We start from the raw sequence: 18,461 nt of genomic DNA on the forward strand, positions 1-18,461 counted from the left end.
CAACTAAACAAAAGTCTCTTTATTCAGCTTGTATGGCAGTCTTATTATTTTACAACAAATAGTTCACAGTAAAATATTTATGAAAAGACGTTTAATCCCCGCTGTCTAAAAATGTAAAGTGCAGTTTGTTAGTGTGCCTACAGCTGGAGTATGAATGGACTTGAGTTTATGAATGCATGTAGATAAACCCAGGGAATATCAAGGTTAATAAAATAAGAATTAACATATACATTTGATGTCGAGGTTCACAACTACAGCCGAAATTTGAAAATAATTCAAGTGTATCAGAGTTCATAGGTCCACACTCGTTTGTTATCCTGATGCTCAGTGCATTTACAGAGAACCTCTGTTACATCACACAAGATGTTTAAAAATGTTCTCCTTTTATCTGAATCTTCATTATGCAAGGCTCAAACCAGCCTTTAACCTAAGAATGTTGTGTTTGTAATTATTCTTCAGAATCCAGAACACTTTACCAGTCAATTCCCAAATCAAACTTCTCATAGATAGTTGGGACAGAATGAGTCGTGGCATTACAAACAAAACAATTTTGGTGAGAACAAAAGGATACACTTAAAGGTCTCCTACTATACTCTTTTTCAACAATACATTATAGGTCTCAGATATATACACTTCGTCTCTGATCAGTTTGGCTCGAAATACCAAACAGATCATGCTTTGTAGCATCACATAAACCGCCCTGTTTCAGCCCGGTTCCCAAAGTGCTGATTCAGTGTCTGTGGCTTTAAATGCTAAAGCGCTCTGGCCACGCCCCTCTGTAATATGATTGGTTCAAAACCCAACGCTCTAGGAGGAGATTCAGTGATAAGGTGAGTTGGTGTTCCTTGGTTGATATTGGCTGCATAACCCCATAACACATTGTGACATCACAAAGTGGCCAAAATCTGATCAGCTTATTTTCAGACAGGTTTTTATACAAATGAATCAGGACAAAAAGAGAATCTTTTTTCCTGAAGCATTCAGAATCTCCCAACACAGAGGGGACGCATTTATGTATAAAAGACATGAAAAAGTGGATTTAATAGCATAATAGTTGACCTTTTAAAGTGATCCCTGTATTATTCAACCCATACAATCAGCACACACAGCAGCATTTTAATCACAGTGTGAAGTCCTGTCAGTCTGTTTTCTCCATGCAGTGTGGGAAAGTACCAGGACTTATTAATAAGATCTGTAAAGTGAGCCCAAACCGTTTGTTACCTCATACGTCAGGTTGCAGAAATTCATGTTAATTCTTAAAGCAAAAATATAGACCGTATTTACATGTCTAGATTAGATTTTGTGGACCTCAGGAAGGCTGATAGGGATCCTTTTCTTTACATAAAACTATTAAAAAATTAATACTGCTGAAAGATTTGCCTAAGATTACCTAAACAGAGGCGGCCATATTCCTTCATGAACCTTCAAATCCTTCCAGAATTAGTCCACCTTAAAGTGCACCTCCCTGTGTTCCTGCGTTGACCCTACTTGGAACTTTCTTGTAAGTTCTCGAAGAAAGAAAGACTTTCTCTACATAACTCCTCTTGCAGAAATTACAGCAGCGGTAAGAATGAAAGACAGAAAACTAGTGTTCACTTCCTGTTCAGTCCGAAATGCAGGAGAAGCAGCATGCAGTAAAAGAGGGACCTTCTGTACTGCATCTCCAGCTTTACACATGTCCTTTAGGTCTCTTCTGGAACATTGCATCCTTTCTGTGGGAGAAAGCTAGGAGGAGGAAGACGAGGAAGAAGTCTCCATGTGTCCCTTCAACGTCCTCACAAGGAGCTATTGCCATGGCCGCTGTGGTGTGGGGTTGGGGTTGGGATAGATGGGCGCCGGTGTCGGGTGAGGGTAGGGCGGCACGGCTGTGTTAGGGTGTGGCGGATAGGTCGGGGTAGGGTACTGCGCCATGAGGTGAGGCTGCCCATGGGGGGCGGTGTGGGCGGGTGAGGACGTGGAGGAGGACGATGGGAGGTGGAGGTAGAGCGGGGCGGCTGGAGCGGAGGGGGCTGTGGGTGTCGGGACTCTCTGCAGTACGACATGGGGGTAGAGCTGAGACTCGGAGCGGTAGAGTCCGGGCAGAGAGGCCTTCAGCAAACTCTCCTGACTCCTGCAGGAAACACAGAGGAAGAGCGGGAAATAAAGCAGGAAGTAAGGAAATAAAGTTAGCCCGACTTCCAAATATGTCTGTGTAAAACTTTGAAAACAGGTTTGAGGGATGGGCATCTTTTGGGGACTACTTTCAGCGGTGGATTAACACACACACACACACACACACACACACAGGTTTTCAAAAATGTCTTGACGATAGCAGACAGCTTCTGAAACAACTCCTTCATCAAGTGTGTGTTTCTCTGTGCTGTGAATCCTACCTCTGGTACCCCCTGTTCTCGTATCCCCCCAGCCCTCCAGTCAGGTATAGGGGACTGTCAGGAGCCAGGCGGGGGTTCATCCTCTGGGAGAGGTGGAAGATCTTGGGAGGAGGGAAAGCTTCCCACTCTCCCTCTTCTCTCTCCAGCCAACACTGGCTACGTCGGTTGGAGCGTGTCTCCCTGCGCCTGAGGAGGAGACACCTTAACAGCTCAGTCCTCACAGAGGTGACATCACAGGCAGGGGGGGGTGATATCGAGGGTTACTTTAGTTGCAGTCCTACCTGCTCCGTCCTTCCTTCTTGGTCCGGTCTCGGCCGGATCGCTCCTGCAGGCAGCAGATGAGGAAGGACAGAGACATGGCGAGGATGACGATGCCGCTCACTACTGACGCCAACACAGCCACTCTCAGACCCCGGTCCTCAGGTCTGGGGATCGCTGCGGGGGGGGGGGGGGGGGTTCAAATTACATTTTAAAAGATGTATCTAATCAGAAAAGGATAAAAATAAGTGTCTGAATAAAGTGTCTTACCTTCACAGACAGGCAGGTAGTTGCTCCACTGCGGCTTGCCGTTCTTCACGTTGCAGGAGATTTTGTCGCTGCCGACCAGCTGGTACCCCTCCCTGCACCAGAAGGCCAACACGCTGCCGATGGACGCGCCGGTGCCGCTCTCTACGTAGAAGGAGCCGCGGCGTGGAGGCAGGATCAGGATGCAGGACAGACCTGAGGACACAAGGTCAACTCATAGGTCAAAACTATTTCAAATGAATTACGTTTATTTACATTCACAAAAACGGTATCAATAATAACAGAATATGCAAGGAAGGCCAAAAGGGTCATTATCTCCCCCTCAAATATGGACAAGGAAACTAAATTATTACATAAAGTGTTTTACAGCATTAGTCCTATTTCTTTTACAGAATATGTATTTAATGTTTTAATGAGGGGAATAGAAAGGTGACTGTCTGGTCTGATGGGAGTGAAAATCACAAATGTGTCTCCTGTAGATGCCACATACCGACCAAAAAATTGATTTAGCAAAGAGTCAGAATTCTGCCTGAAACTAGGAAAAGGGGCATGAAGAAGAAAAAGTAATAACAGGGATCATAGCAAATAGCAATCATGGGACACATTTACATATGATTCCACTTTGTTTTGGAGTTATAGATATAGTCAATATGTTGTTTTGCGTCTACGCTCTACTATACTTTGTGATTAAGAGCTTGGGAGCTAAATAATGGATAACATAACGAGAGCTAAAATGGTTCTGATACAGCTTCTTATTTAGCATACAACCTAAGTAGAGTTAATCATTTTAGAGAAAAACTAATTGGTGGATTATGACCTTTCTCACTTGAACTGTTTCCTCCAATCTGACTTTTTTTTGGAGCTATTAGGCTATTTTGGGCAATTTTAACAGACTTTTATAACTCAATGAACCTTTTCTAAGTGTCCCTTTTCCGTCAACTTCTTCATCTCTTTGTTCTCCTTTCTTTTCATTTCTACCCATCACAGACAGTCTGCCATCTATACTGAGAGTCTGGAAATGAGCATTTCCTCTTGAGAGATAGACAGAGAGAAGGAGAGAGGAAGAGACAGAAAGGGCTATTTTTTAAATCTTTTATCTATTTTTATCTTCTGTATGCTACAATACTCGTATCAGAGGTCTTGTGATAAAGCAGCTATTGTTACATTGTGCTGCGGGATTCACAGAGGATTTCATGTAAACCTACAGCGACGCTGGTCTCAACATTCTGCTGAAAGACCTTACTCGCATAGAAAATAAGTGTGCCTTTTTTCTGCACTGTACCACAAAAACCACCATGTGATATCTGCAGTGGGTTATTAATCAAAGGTGATGACTCAGCATTTCTACCTTTTTTAATGCTCACTTCCCTGACTCACTTCTTATGTCCATTAAGAAACATAAAAAAGAAAAACAACTAAAAATGTACTGTATGTATATATGTCCGATGTATGTAAAAGAAATGATTAGAAGGGAACGTGATGCTTCAGTTTGCTTTGCTGCGTCAGTATTAGTCTAATCTGTGTGTGTGTGTGTGTGTGTGTGTGTGTGTGTGTGTGTGTGTGTGTGTGTGTGTGTGTGTGTGTGTGTGTGTGTGTGTGTGTGTGTGTGTGTGTGTGTGTGTGTGTGTGTGTGTGTGTGTGTGTGTGTGTGGGGTTTCATCCCACAATAAGACCCTGTGAACATGCAAGCTGCTCTTTTCTGATTAGGAACGACAGATGGGAGGATTTCTGCAGCGGCGTACAGAAACAGAGGAAGAGGATCCCGTGATCCTGTGTGAAGATGACAGTAACCCCCCGCTACGCACACACACACACACACACACACACACACACACACACACACACACACACACACACACACACACACACACACACACACACACACACACACACACACACACACACACACACACACACATAATCACACACATCTATCCTCTGCATCAAGGCACACACAGCAGACACGTGCGTCATGGGTACAGTGCAGGGAAACAAGGACAGGATGACTGTTTTTAAAGAGTAGCTAAAAGCCATCCTGTTCCTAAGGTACCTTCATTGTAGCTGCTTACTGCTCATCTGGAGAACAGTATAAAGTTGGGAAGGCTTTTCAATTCAATCTGGCTTTTTAAGAACAAAAGCAACATGAAAACTATGAACTAGTGCAGATCCACGCTGTGGTACCAAAACAATAAACAAAAAGACACTAAAATACTCAATAGAGCTAACGTTATGGAGTTGGGTGATAATAATTTCAAGGTAAACCAACAGAAATAAATAAAAACACCACACACCAGAAATCCTATATAGACACTATTTCATTTAAAAAGGGCATAGAAAAACTATAACATAAAATGCATTTCGTGTGTACTTAAAGAAGCTGTTACAGCATGGGGTATCTTCAGTTTGTAATAAATGATTTCACGTTTTATCCGACAGTATTTCGGCTTGTTAACTAGCTAACAAACTCTTGTTAAAACACTCTCTTCAAGTGTTGTGGAAAAACTAACACAAACTTCTAAATCTGGAATGCACCTCTTAAGCTTCCTCACACTGGCTCACGAGAGAGAGCCTTTACCTCTAAAAAGGGGGATAAAATATTGAACATGTTACGTAAGGTTGTGTGTTTTAAGATTAGAGAGGGTTTTTTTTTTGCTGGCTGTTGCCACGCCGCAGCAAGAATCTCTACCCCCAAGACCCTGAAGTAACTCCCACCTCCCCTGCCAGGCGACCAATATAGTAAACAGAGAAGAAGAACAAAGACGCCAGTGTGAAGTGGACAAACAGAAAACTATCACAGGGGCCTAGCATCAATCAAAACTGGAATTAATGCCGAAAAGATTTAAATGTGTGTTGGTTTTTGGTGTATTGATTTTTAAAGTCAGGTTGTGTGTGTGGGACTGACCTAAGCTTCTTAGCATAGAATCCATTTGTGTATGTGTCTGTCTTTACTGATTTCCAGGTAATGTGTGCTTGACTGTCTGTGCGTGTGTGTGTGTGTGTGTGTGTGTGTGTGTGTGTGTGTGTGTGTGTGTGTGTGTGTGTGTGTGTGTGTGTGTGTGTGTGTGTGTGTGTGTGTGTGTGTGTGTGTGTGTGTGTGTGTGTGTGTGTGTGTGTGTACACTCTTCGCTCTGTTTGCTGTTGGTTCGCTCTCATTCAGAAAGGCCCTCTGTCATCGTGGAAAATGTGGGTTGCCAATCAAACTGTTCAGCTGCCAGCGGGGAGCTAATACACTCCTGGAACCCCCGAACCTGGCAACCGGAAAATGCCAACCAAACATCCACTCTGCTGTATTCTTCTCTAAAACCCTCCCTGCCTGTCTCTGACAGGGAAGCACTCGGAATAGTTTGTGATTAAATAAAGATTAGGCTCTCTGCATTAAAGATTCACACACACACACACACACACACACACACACACACACACACACACACACACACACACACACACACACACACACACACACACACACACACACACACATGCACGGAAAGAACAGAACAAACACACTCTCACATGCACACGTCTGTCCAGTATGTGGACACCAGGCATGCATACACGCACACACACACACACACAAAGATTTTCCTGGTGAGAAAAGTGAAACCAATGCTGAAGTCATTTCCCCAAAAAAACAAGCATCGCCTCTGTCGATCTGCTTGGAAAAAGGGGAGAAAAACCTCCTGTAACACGGTAATTAATAACGTTCAGATTATTATTTTTAATGTTACAAATGAATTACAAAAGTCCGCTAACAATTATAGGCTAATTCATGCAAGATAAAATTCCATATGGCAATGCTAATAATGTTAGCATGTGGTTAATGCGCAGAACATTCCGTCTGTGAGTTATACTGAGCTGAAATGTTTACTTGCGAGCAGGTCATGCTTTATGTATGTTCATTGATTTAATTGGAGAAACAGTCCACTTTATGAGCAATTCAACTCATATGAGTAACTCAAATTGACAACAAATCCATGTTTCACTTCCTGCATGGATTACAGCGCGGTTTTCCATGTCTTAATTAGCTTTGAACAACTTGTTCAAATTCTTGTGAAATCCATTGTCTTGAGCTACAGTCATTCGCACATCTACCCTCTTCCCAGTACTGCCACTCATTGGGTGTGTTAGGCCCTCCCCCATTGTGTTCTTTCTCTCTCCTCTTTGCTCCCTTAGCGCAGGTGCTCCTGATTTGCCCTCGGCTCCGCCTCTGCTCAGGTGTTCCAAATCAGCCCTAATCACCCATTCACAAAGCAGGCTGGAGGGAAAACATTCAAGTTTGGGTGTTGACTGGGTGTTCTCGTTCACAGTTTGTTTTCCCTTTATCAAAGATAAGTTTAACATTTAGGTAGCCTAAATCTGCCTTGTTCAGGCTTCGGTTGAACCTAGAGCCACCCGTTCCTGTCACTTCTGGTTGCAAACACCAAGATAGCGACGGCCCAAATGCTAAATTGGAGGCTTCAAAACTGCAGTCCGTAAACCAGTAGGCCTAAGTGGCGTCATGGTTATTTTTTTCCACTTCTTACAGTCTGTGAAGACACTGGATTCTACACTTCAGGTAATGCACGTTTATGTATTCATGTTTCTACTTCCCCAATATGTTTGATCAGATTTCCCTGGATAAACATTGGTTAGAAATAGATTTAATTTGAGTCCGGCATCAAACGCTTTAAGTCTGAGCTGAAGGAAAAGAAAGATGGCATTCTTGACTGACAACTGAATGGCTTTATCTTGTCCAACCTCAAGATCCTCAATGATTTCTCTTCCTGAGTGTTTTTCTGTCCCTTTGCTCCAGCTGCTGTACGTGATCAACCATCATGCCTCACTCTGTCTTCTCCTGTATCTATTTCTACGGCCCCTCAATGATGCGCAGTATCACAGCTGATTACGTAATACCTGGCTCTCGCTCAGCCTGTGTGTGTTCCTGCTCAAACACATGAAGAAAAACATGTTTGACTCAGCCATGCTTTTAAGCTTTAGTCCAGTGAGTCCCAAATACTAGCAAAAATAATGTGTTCAGGACATGAATCACATTTTCAAGTGATTCTGTCTTTTTAAATGTTTTCTGTTGTGTATTAAGGAGACGGACACCGCTATGTCGTTCACATGTTTACTCCACGTTGAATTCCAACTTGGCAGCGTATGCGCGCTACAACGCGTTAACCAGGACCATGGGTGCCGCCAGGGGGGGGGGAGGTTAGGACGAATCTAAGGGCCCAGCACTGACAGGGGCCCTTTGAGGGCTATCAATATTATTTTAATAGCATTGTCTTGTTTAAGTTTTTGAAATGAAATAAATAATTTGATCTGTTAAAATAAGCAAATTATATATGTTTGTGATTTGCTATAAAAAAATCCTCGAATTATGTATGATATTATCATTCACCCCTCTCCCTTTTTATTGAATGGTATAGTCTGATTCTGGCAGCGAGACACGCGAAATGTGTATGCTCTGCCTCGGTGAATGAACAGCTTGGTTCAAATGCGGTGCCGTGCAGTGTAGAAGTTTAGAAGTGCAGTCCAGTAAATGATGAAGTCCGGCTATCAAAAACGAAAGGAGAAAGAGCAGAAAGCTGAGAGGGAAAGAAAAGGTCGACAATTAGTCACTCAATTTTTCCTAAAGAAAGGTATTATTAACTGACACTCGATGCCATGATACAACACACTAGCTAGCTAGCTGCTAATGATCATACCTGCCGACATTTAGCTTTCAAAAGTGATCTGCAACTCCATAGTAAGTGGTCTAACATATATGTTCCATATATCATGGCATTTTCATTTTAAGGCAACAGTCTGTTCAGTGTAATTCAGACAGTTGTGGATTTTTTTTGTTGTTGTGGGGGGGGGGGCCCTAAATTGAAATCTTTCATGGGGCCCAAAATTTCTGGCGGCGCCCCTGACCAGGACCGTATTCAACAAGGTCCAAAAAGCACCAATTTGCATTGTAACGTAACAAACATTATGTGGTCAATATACCACATTGACTATGTGCAGAAAACCAGAGGTAATGGAAGTTTAACTGTAACTAGTAGGCCTTATAGGGCTGACTTTGAACTGCAGACATTTCTGACATCGCATAGGAAAGTCAAACATGTCAAAAGCCTCACATGCGTGATGATGAGCCTCAGCGTTTGTCACTTTGTTTCAAATAACTCAACTAAAACTCAGTCTGGCATTCTGGGAACGCAGCATATCTAAAGTACACACAGCAGGTTGTCGGAAATGGATAAATGACATGACTTCTAACACAAAAGACAATCGGAAATAACTATCTGACAGAGCTTTTTATAGCTTTTGGTATATTTACAAATGCATTCAGATCAGAATCATCACTGGGTTGGTTTTCTTACTACTAGATCGCCTTATAGGACCCCTTCTTGTGGTAATGTAAAAAGCAACAATTTGCGTTTTTGTTTATTAGTGTTAGTGAAGTGTATTTTACAACCATCCGTTAATTAAAAGGATTATATAACTGTTTCTGACAAAAGGCAGATGTTGGTAGGGCTTTTGTCCATTGGGATTTTTTCTTGTCTATTGCACACAGAAATTGAAGTGTAAAAACATACATTGGCTGTTTGTATATAGGGGGTTAGTTGTTGTGCCAGAACATTAACAAAAAACAACAACAAAAAAAACGTTCCCACGCTTTTCGGGACAGACTTAGTCAAATTTATTCCAAGCCAGGGAATTTTTTAGCACTATTTTCAAGCTTGATGCTGAGTTCTTCCACTAGCTGCTCGCTCCACCTACATTTCTATGGAAAAAGCATCAGAGCAAATTCCAAAATACCCTGCTATTGCTATCATTGATAAGGTATTGCTGTGTCTTCGCCTTCATTGACCCCGCCTATTAGTTGTTCACATTCAGCTACAACCATCAGAGCCGTGAGAAAGCTAATTCTGACTCTTCCTCAGTGACATTGTTTAGGGGTTAGGGTAAGGTGTGAGAACGTGATAATGAAGTTGAGGCAGAAGTCAATCTTTTGCATGATGCCTGTGAGGCTGAGGTGTGACAACAGTGTGTGTCGTAGACAGAAATACCCAGAGGTGCACATGTGTGTCCACTACATTTTTTATATAGTGTGTTTTTTATGTTTGCAGAAAATGCGCATGTTAATTTTCCCAGAGCTAATGCGAGATATAGGAGTGAAGCTACAGTTCTGGAAAAAAAAAAGAAAGAAGGCAGAATAGATGGAAGTAATTGGCTTAAAAAATCCACTAGACTCTACCTGCTCACGGTTAGTGTGTGCATCTGTATTCCTGTGTGTTACCGTGTCATTAACAGGATTTCTTGCACCAGAAATAGCCTGGAATAGACAAAGGTAATTGGCTTTGCCTGTCAGGAAATCAGATTAAAGTCGGTGTAACATTTCAGATTTACGTTTAAGGCTTTTGACTGACGATCTTATCTGAAGACATTTAAGGGGAAGGATAAGCAGCTAATTGTCGGTTAGACGCTGTATCCATAACTGATCATCGGCATAGGTTTTGGAAAAGAGAGCATTTAGCCACTTGGAAGCTAAACAACTTGGTTGTGTTAGATACCCAGTTGCACACCATTGTGCTTGTTTCTTTCTCCTTTGGGAAGGAATATAATAATACAGTAGAGGGGGGGTTCCTCTTGTAAGTGCTTCATAAAGTCCATGAAGTAAGTGTATTGTAGTACATTTAGAAAATAAACCCAAGACTGCTTCAACATAAACTCTTCCTGAAAAGTAATTTCCAGATCTGTTGAGTCCTAAGGCTCAACGTGTACAAAAGTCTTCTATATTTAACCCGATTTATTTTTGTCCTTAAAATGACGGATGAGGCTGATTTTATTATCAAAGGGCTAAAATTAAAAAACTGTGAAAAGACGTTCTTGCTGTGCAATCGAGACCTGAAGGAGAGTCAAACTGGCTTAAAATATAGTGGAGGAAAGTAAACCTACAGAAGCACTGCATTTATCTGTTAATGCTGCTGGAATAAGCACTGACACACACACACACACACACACACACACACACACACACACACACACACACACACACACACAAATCCTGGAATCTGAATCCTGGAGGTGTGATTAATATCAATGTTCCTAAACACAAGTGTGTGAGAAAGTATAAAGTGCTTATTCCTGCTCTGTCAGACAGAGCTGCTGTTATGAAACGAGCAACTGTGTTGTTGAATCTTTAAACCTTTAAGAAGATTGGTGCCTTTTGGGCCGAGTGCGCCCAAAGTGTGTAAGTGTTTGCCTCTGTGTGTGTGTGTGTGTGTGTGTGTGTGTGTGTTAGGCACATGATGTTTGCAATTTGTCATCTGCTGTAGGCTATATATGCATACACGTGAGGATAAGGGCTTTGACTAAGAAGAGGCGAGCAAGGAACATAGGACTGTGGAAATAAATATAGAAACAGAGGAAGAAAATGAAAAAAACACTCAGCGAAGAAAAGAATAGGAAACAAAGTGACAAGGGGAGAGCAATAAGTGTCAAAGGAGATAGATAAGACAGTGGTTGGTTAAAGCAAACAGGGGCAAGAGAGAGTGACATATAAAAGAGAAGAGGAAAGAGGGAGAGTGAGCGGAGGAGAAGAGAAATACAGTTTATGCTTCAGTGGAGGGGAAGTCATGCGAGCCGCGCTGCAGCTTTCTCTTCAGCCTAGATAGAACGAAATGTAACTGCATCACCTGCCGCCAGAGACGCACTGACTTTAACACACAGAAGTGTATACTCGCTTGTATGCACTCGCACTGTATTCCCACATAACCGATGTGAGTCCGATCACATGCAGAAACACACATCTTTTTTGTTTCTTGGGTTGATCCAGAAATGGTGTCACTCTTTAATGATGCCCAAGAAAACACAAACATGCAGCACACATTGAAATGCCAACTCCTCGACTATCAGTGAAAGATTTAAGGCTAAGTTCAGGATAAGTTCAGTTTGAGGATAAGCGTCACCGATACTTATATCCGAGTCAGGTTCAGATAAGGAGAAACGGTACAGTTTTAAGAACTTTAAAGGACTTTGTTAGTCATGCAACTTCCATTAGTACCTTTTTTTATTGCCTTTTAATAAGACTTTTATTTTATAGCAACACACCAAAATCACACTGATTCTGTGAATTTAGATGGTCATCAAGATCTGCCACAGTATGCAGTTAATATCTTCAGTCCTGGCAATCATCATTTAGTCCATGACAAGAGGTTTTGAAGGGATCAATAATTATTGGTATTCCAGGAATAGTGAAATATCAACACTTGAGTTGAGTAGCTTTTTGCATAAATCAAAAAATGTTTACTATCGGAAACCTTCCAATATTCCCATTTGAGAAGCTAACCAGAATGCATGTCATTGCCCGGAAAAGAGTTTTATCTAGAAGTATTATTGCATTAAATCTTTATTTAGATGCCAATTAACTTTGGATCTTCAGGCATGTGGCTAAAACGTTTTTGCACACAAGGAGAAATCATCACAAAACATCACAGGTCGCAGAAAGCTGTAGCAGTACAAAATAATGTATGGATGATGGTCGGACAAACTAACCTGTGTAGTTTCTGGTGATGCTCTGAGTCTGCAGAGCTTCAGTCTGTGCTTCTGTCTGTGTCCCTGTCAGTGCTTGTGCTTCTGTCTGTGTTTCAGTCTGTTTATCTGTCTGTGCTTCAGTCTGTGCTTCAGTCTGTGCTTCAGTCTGTGCTTCAGTCTGTGCTTCATTGATCATCTGGTTTTCGGTCTGCAGGTCTGGCTGCAGCTGGATGGTGGTGCCGGTCCAGTCCTCTGGCAGCGTTGTGGTGCTTTGTAAGTCCTCTGGGCTCAGGGTGGAGCCCACGGCCAGGACCACGGCGCAGAGCAGAATGCACAGCATCATCCAGAGTTGGGTGCCCCTGCTCCGAGTGGGGGGTCCACCTTTTGGAGACATTGGGTCAGCTGATGAGGAAGAAGAGCTCCGTTAGAGGAAAGGTTCACAGCCTCATGGTCCAGTCTCAGTGAGAGGTGGGAAGATCCTTTAGAGGAAAGTTTCTGTCCTCTTCTCTTACTTCTTTTCTTCTCTCCTCACTCCCTTAGCGGAGAGGAAAACCCCCTTCTGCACTCCCCCTCATGATGCTGCCGCGCTGTAAGAGATATGACAGAGAAGCCAGTAAAGTGTGTGTGTGTGTGTGTGTGTGTGTGTGTGTGTGTGTGTGTGTGTGTGTGTGTGTGTGTGTGTGTGTGTGTGTGTGTGTGTGTGTGTGTGTGTGTGTGTGTGTGTGTGTGTGTGTGTGTGTGTGTGTGTGTGTGTGTGTGTGTGTGTGTGTGTGTGTGTGTGTGTGTGTGTGTGTGTGTGTGTGTGTGTGTGTGTGTGTGTGTGTGTGTGTGTGTGAGATCTGCTCTCACATGCTGTTGTTTCCTCTCCGTCCCTCAGCTCGTGTTCTCACTGCTCACTCTCTCTCTCCCCCTCTTAACTCCCACTGGGCTGACTGAGCTCTTGCGTAACTCTCACTCATTCGCTGAGCTGTGCTGAGCTGTAACTCATGCAGCCCTAAGTCCTTTCCCTCTCGGCCCCTCACTCTGTTCTTCCACTGTAACAGTTGTATGCACGGTTGAATTAAACAATTTAGGTACTTTTGCTGATGGCTGGTATCAATAGATCACAAGCTACTTAGCAACACAGCTGGTTGGAAAACTGACTAAAAACTAAAGCTGATTTATAGTTCAGTTCAGTACACTGTATATGGAGTGGTTAAAGTAAGCTGCAAACCACATTAGTGCATACATCCACACAACCCCCCACTTGACCTTGCCTAATTTCAGAGAAAAACCCAACCCTGTGAGTGCCCTTAAAACTATGAATGAGTTTTCTATGTTGGAGGTATTTGCTGCCGGCCTTATTTTCGCAGAAGTATAAACTGAACTGAAGAGGATTGTGTGCGCTGAAGGGAGGGAACGTAGCAGCAGCTGCTAAAGGATGTTAGCCTTAAGGTTTGCAGCTCTGTAAGGCTCTGATTCATACTGATAACAAACAAACAAACCTCTGCGTTATTCAGGAGTCACACTGAGGTTTTGCTTTGCATATCACTTATAGCAAAAGTAAATTGTTATTGCTGTTGTGTAATGTAACAACCCAGCAAGGAATCAAAATAATGAAATTGTCCCATGCCAGCTCAGCCAAAAATGTTGCTTTTCTCTTTGAGAGCCTAGCATCCAGCTGCTTAGCTCATTGGGGCACTATTATGCTTTTGGGGGTTTTTCTTTTCCTTTTTTTCCCCGTGTGTTGTATAGTTTTTTGGGAAAGACTGAAATCCCCTCCCCTGGAGTGAGTTTTCCCTCTGACACACTCCGTTTTAGTTTCTCCTGAAAGATAGTGACTACACTTAGTAACACTCGTGCTTCAAAAGACCTCATGACAAACGTACATGAAAGCGAGGATACCCGGCCCGGCGGAAGCCCGGGTTCCCCTTCTGGAGCCAGGCCCAGAAGGAGGACTCGTCGGCGAGCGTCTGGTGGCCGGGCTTGCCACGGAGCCTAGCCGGGCATAGCCCGAAAGAGCAACTTGGGCAACACCTCCGCTTCTCCGTCCCGCGGGCCCACCACATAGGGGAAACAGCGATGGGGTCAGGTGCGCTGCCAGAAGGGTGGCAGTGAAAGCAGAGGGTCTCGACGGACCAGACCCCGGCGGCAGAAGCTGGCTTTGGGGACGTGGAACGTCACCTCTCTGGGGGGGAAGGAGCCAGAGCTTGTGCAGGAGGTGGAGCGTTACCAGTTGGATCTGGTCGGGCTCACCTCTACGCACAGCGTCGGCTCTGGAACCTTACTTCTTGACAGGGGTTGGACTCTATTCTTCTCCGGAGTTGCCCAAGGTGTGAGCAAGCCCCCAGTTGAGTGCCGCTTTGTTGGAGTTTACCCCAGTGGACGAGAGGGTCGCCTCCCTACGCCTGCGGGTCATGGGGGGGGGAAAACTCTGACTGTTGTGTGTGCTTATGCACCAAACAGCAGTTCAGAGTATTCGGCCTTCTTGGAGACCCTGAAAAGAGTCCTGTATGGGGCTCCTGAAGTGGACTCCTTAGTCTTGCTGAGAGACTTCAACGCACACGTGGGCAATGATGGAGACACTTGGAGGGGCGTGATTGGGAGGAACGGCCCCCCTGATCTGAACCGGAGTGGTGGTTTGTTACTGGACTTCTGTGCTAGTCATGGATTGACCATAACAAACACCATGTTCGAACATAGGGATGCTCATAAGTGTACGTGGTACCAGAGCACCCTAGGCAGAAGGTCCATGATCGATTTTGTTATCGTATCATCGGACCTGAGGCCGCATGTTTTGGACACTCGGGTGAAGAGAGGGGCGGAGTTGTCAACTGATCACCATCTGGTGGTGAGTTGGGTCGAGTGGCAGGGGAAGCCTCTGGACAGACCTGGTAAGCCCAAACGTGTAGTGCGGGTGAACTAGGAACGTTTGGAGGAATCCCAAGTCCAGGAGGCCTTCAACTCGCACCTCCAGCGGAGCTTTTCAGGTATCCCTGTGGAGGCTAGGGACATTGAACCAGAGTGGGCGGTGTTCAAAGCCTCTATTGCTGAAGCTGCGGCGGGGAGCTGTGGTCTCAAGGTCTTAGGTGCCTCAAGGGGCGGTAACCCTCGAACCATGGCCGAGGCAAAGCAGTGGGTGTGGGAGAAGTTCGAAGAAGCCATGGAGAAGGAGGACTTTCGGTCAGCACCAAAGTTGTTCTGGAAAACCGTCCGACACCTTAGGAAGGGGAAGCAGGGAAGCTGTGTACAGTAAGGATGGGACGCTGTTGACCTCAACTGATAGGGTGTCAGGGCGGTGGAAGGAACACTTTGAGGAACTCCTGAACCCGAAAACTCCGCCCTCCATGTTAGAGGCGGAGCTGGAGTATGAAGGAGGATCAACTCCAATCTCACGGGGGGAAGTCACTGAGGTAGTTAAACAGCTCCACAGTGGCAACGCCCCGGGGGTGGATGAGATCCGCCCAGAAATGCTGAGGGACTGTGATGGTTTACACGTCTCGTCAACATTGCGTGGAAGTTGGAAACGGTAGCGAAGGAGTGGCAGACCGGGTTGGTGGTTCCCCTTTTTAAAAAAGGGGATCAGAGGATGTGTGCCAATTACAGAGGCATCACATTACTCAGCCTCCCGGGAAAGTTTACTCTAAGGTGCTGGAAAGGAGGGTCCGACCGATTCTCTAACCACAGATTGAGGAGGAACAATGCGGATTTCGTCCTGGTCGTGGAACGACGGACCAGCTTTTTACTCTCAAAAGGATCCTGGAGGGGGCCTGGGAGTACGCTCATCCGGTCTACTTGTGCTTTGTGGATTTGGAGAAGGCGTATGACCGGGTTACCAGGGAGATACTCTGGGAGGTGCTGCGGGAGTATGGGGTGAGGGGGTCTCTACTCAGGGCCACCCAATCTCTGTACTCTCAAAGCGAGAGCTGTTTCCGGGTCCTCGGTAGCACGTCGGACCAATTTCCGGTGAGGGTTGGCCTCCGCCAGGGCTGCGCTTTGTCACCAATCCTGTTTGTGATATTCATGGATAGGATTTCGAGGCGTAGTCGTGGGGAGGGGGTCTGCAGTTCGGTGGGCTAAGGATTGCACCACTGCTTTTTGCAGATGATGTGGTCCTAATGGCTTCATCGGTCTGTGACCTTCAGTACTCACTGGATCGGTTCGTGGCCGAGTGTGAAGCGGCTGGGATGAGGATCAGCACCTCCAAATCTGAGGCCATGGTTCTCAGCAGGAAACCGATGGACTGTCCACTCCAGGTAGGGAATGAGGCCTTACCCCAAGTGAAGGGTTCAAGTATCTCGGGGTCTTGTTCTGGAGTGAGGGAACAATGGAGCGTGAGATGGGCCGGAGAATCGGAGCAGCGGGAGCGGTACTGCAGTCGCTTTACCGCACCGTTGTGACGAGAAGAGAGCTGAGCCAGAAGGCCATTTCGTTCCTACCCTCACCTATGGTCATGAATGATGGATCATGACCGAAAGAACGAGATCGCGGATACAAGCGGCCGAAATGGGATTTTGTCCGCATGGTGGCTGGCATCTCCCTTAGGGATAAGGTGAGAAGTTCAGTCGGGAGGGACTCGGAGTAGAACCGCTGCTCCTTCGCGTTGAAAGGAGCCAGTTGAGGTGGTTCAGGCGCCTAGTGAGGATGCCACCTGGGCACCTCCCTAGCGAGGTGTTCCAGGCACGTCCAGCTGGGAAGAGAACGACGGGTAGACCTAGGACCAGGTGGAGGGATTATATCTCTTCGCTGGCCTGGGAGCGCCTTGGAATCCCCCAGTCAGAGCTGGCTGATGTGGCCAGGGATAGAGAAGTTTGGGGCTCTCTGCTGGAGCTGTTTCCTCCGCGATCCTGACGGAAAAGCAGGAGAAGATGGATGGATGGATGGATGGACACTCCTGCTTCTATTGGCTGGTGCTCCAAAACATTGTACGTTAGGTAAGAGGTGGGACATCTCTAAGCTGTCAATCTGATTGGTTAGCTGGCCAGCTAACCAATCAGATCGAGGAGGAAAGGAGGTGCTGCAGCACAGACAGAATGAGAAAAATAAAGACCTTTTTGACCATTAAAGCATGTAATCATATCACAGTTGATGAACAAAATGCAATTATGAAACTTGAAAATTGGAATAAAAGGGCCCCTTAAATCTCAGAGACTCTTAACCCCCCTAAAGCCCAAACTAAACTCAAAAGTTTGGCATTTATTTTGCAGGCTTAATGTTGTTGTCTGAGGTCACACTCAGCTCCATACTCTCAGGTCACAGAGGTTTCCTGCAGTATTTAATACTGTAAATGCTTCTGTGCGCCTTGCTCCAGAGCAGAAGGGGGTTCATTCAAATCCCAGAAAAGTTCATTTGTTGGGCCTTGTGCAAACCTTAGAAGAAGAGTTCAGCCTTTCTAAACAGAACAAGCTTTATATGTCCAACATGACTGTGTTTTAATCTATTTTGCTATCACTTGCAACCATGTGGTGAAAAACGTGACTTCAGTACAGTACCTCCTCCTCGTGTGTGTGTGTGTGTGTGTGTCACAGGTGGACACTCAGGTGTAATATGATGACCCTGATGGCTCTTGTTGATATCTCTCTAGTCAGAAAGTCCATGCAAAGCTATGAATAAATGATGCATCTGGGACCGAAAATAGCAGATAGAGATGGACAACGAGAAGAAACTGTATAGAGGTGGGGAGGAGCAGGCGGGTTGAGCAATGATATTAAAGCAGGAGAAAAACATTCAGAAATAGTGAAGAGAGCAAGAGATTTGCAGAGAAAGACGGATGAAGTGACATCCATTAGACTGAGAAAAACTGACTTTTATTGAATGTTGGGCCAGTAAGTGGGGATGGGATAAGCTCTGCTGCCACAAAATACAGTATTTACAACCACAGCTTTGCCAAAGTGGACAAGATCTTATTTTAAGCCATCAAATGAAAGCTGCTATCGGCATGGTTTTATGGTGAAAATACACCACCATCCTGTCAGTATAAATAAAAAGGGAGGAATTAAACACAGTGACGAGACCATCTTTGCAAAACAGGTATTTGTTTTATACCTAATCCACTGTGAAGAAGACGTTAAGGGATTTCTG

General features: G+C 44.8%; 1 protein-coding gene across 5 annotated transcripts in view; it reads right to left on the reverse strand.

Annotated features, from left to right (window-relative positions):
• zgc:162331 (uncharacterized protein LOC793007 homolog) overlaps positions 1-18,461 on the reverse strand; it is a 24,739-nt gene continuing 6,278 nt past the window's right edge. The window contains exons 1-7 of one of the 5 annotated variants that reach the window (XM_063905223.1): positions 13,251-13,584; positions 12,914-12,988; positions 12,423-12,803; positions 2,901-3,092; positions 2,654-2,807; positions 2,373-2,573; positions 1-2,110 (exon numbers count right to left, since the gene is read on the reverse strand). In XM_063905223.1, the coding sequence (XP_063761293.1) occupies positions 1,786-2,110; positions 2,373-2,573; positions 2,654-2,807; positions 2,901-3,092; positions 12,423-12,795 (1,245 nt within the window). In that variant the 5' untranslated portion in view covers positions 12,796-12,803; positions 12,914-12,988; positions 13,251-13,584 and the 3' untranslated portion in view covers positions 1-1,785. Of the gene's footprint in view, positions 2,111-2,372; positions 2,574-2,653; positions 2,808-2,900; positions 3,093-12,422; positions 12,989-13,250; positions 13,585-18,461 lie in introns of those variants that run through there. The other 4 variants (XM_063905222.1, XM_063905220.1, XM_063905224.1 and 1 more) reach the window with 4 other exon arrangements.

Source organism: Eleginops maclovinus, chromosome 17 (genome assembly GCF_036324505.1).
Source record: "Eleginops maclovinus isolate JMC-PN-2008 ecotype Puerto Natales chromosome 17, JC_Emac_rtc_rv5, whole genome shotgun sequence".
NCBI classification, from domain to species: Eukaryota; Metazoa; Chordata; class Actinopteri; order Perciformes; family Eleginopidae; genus Eleginops; species Eleginops maclovinus.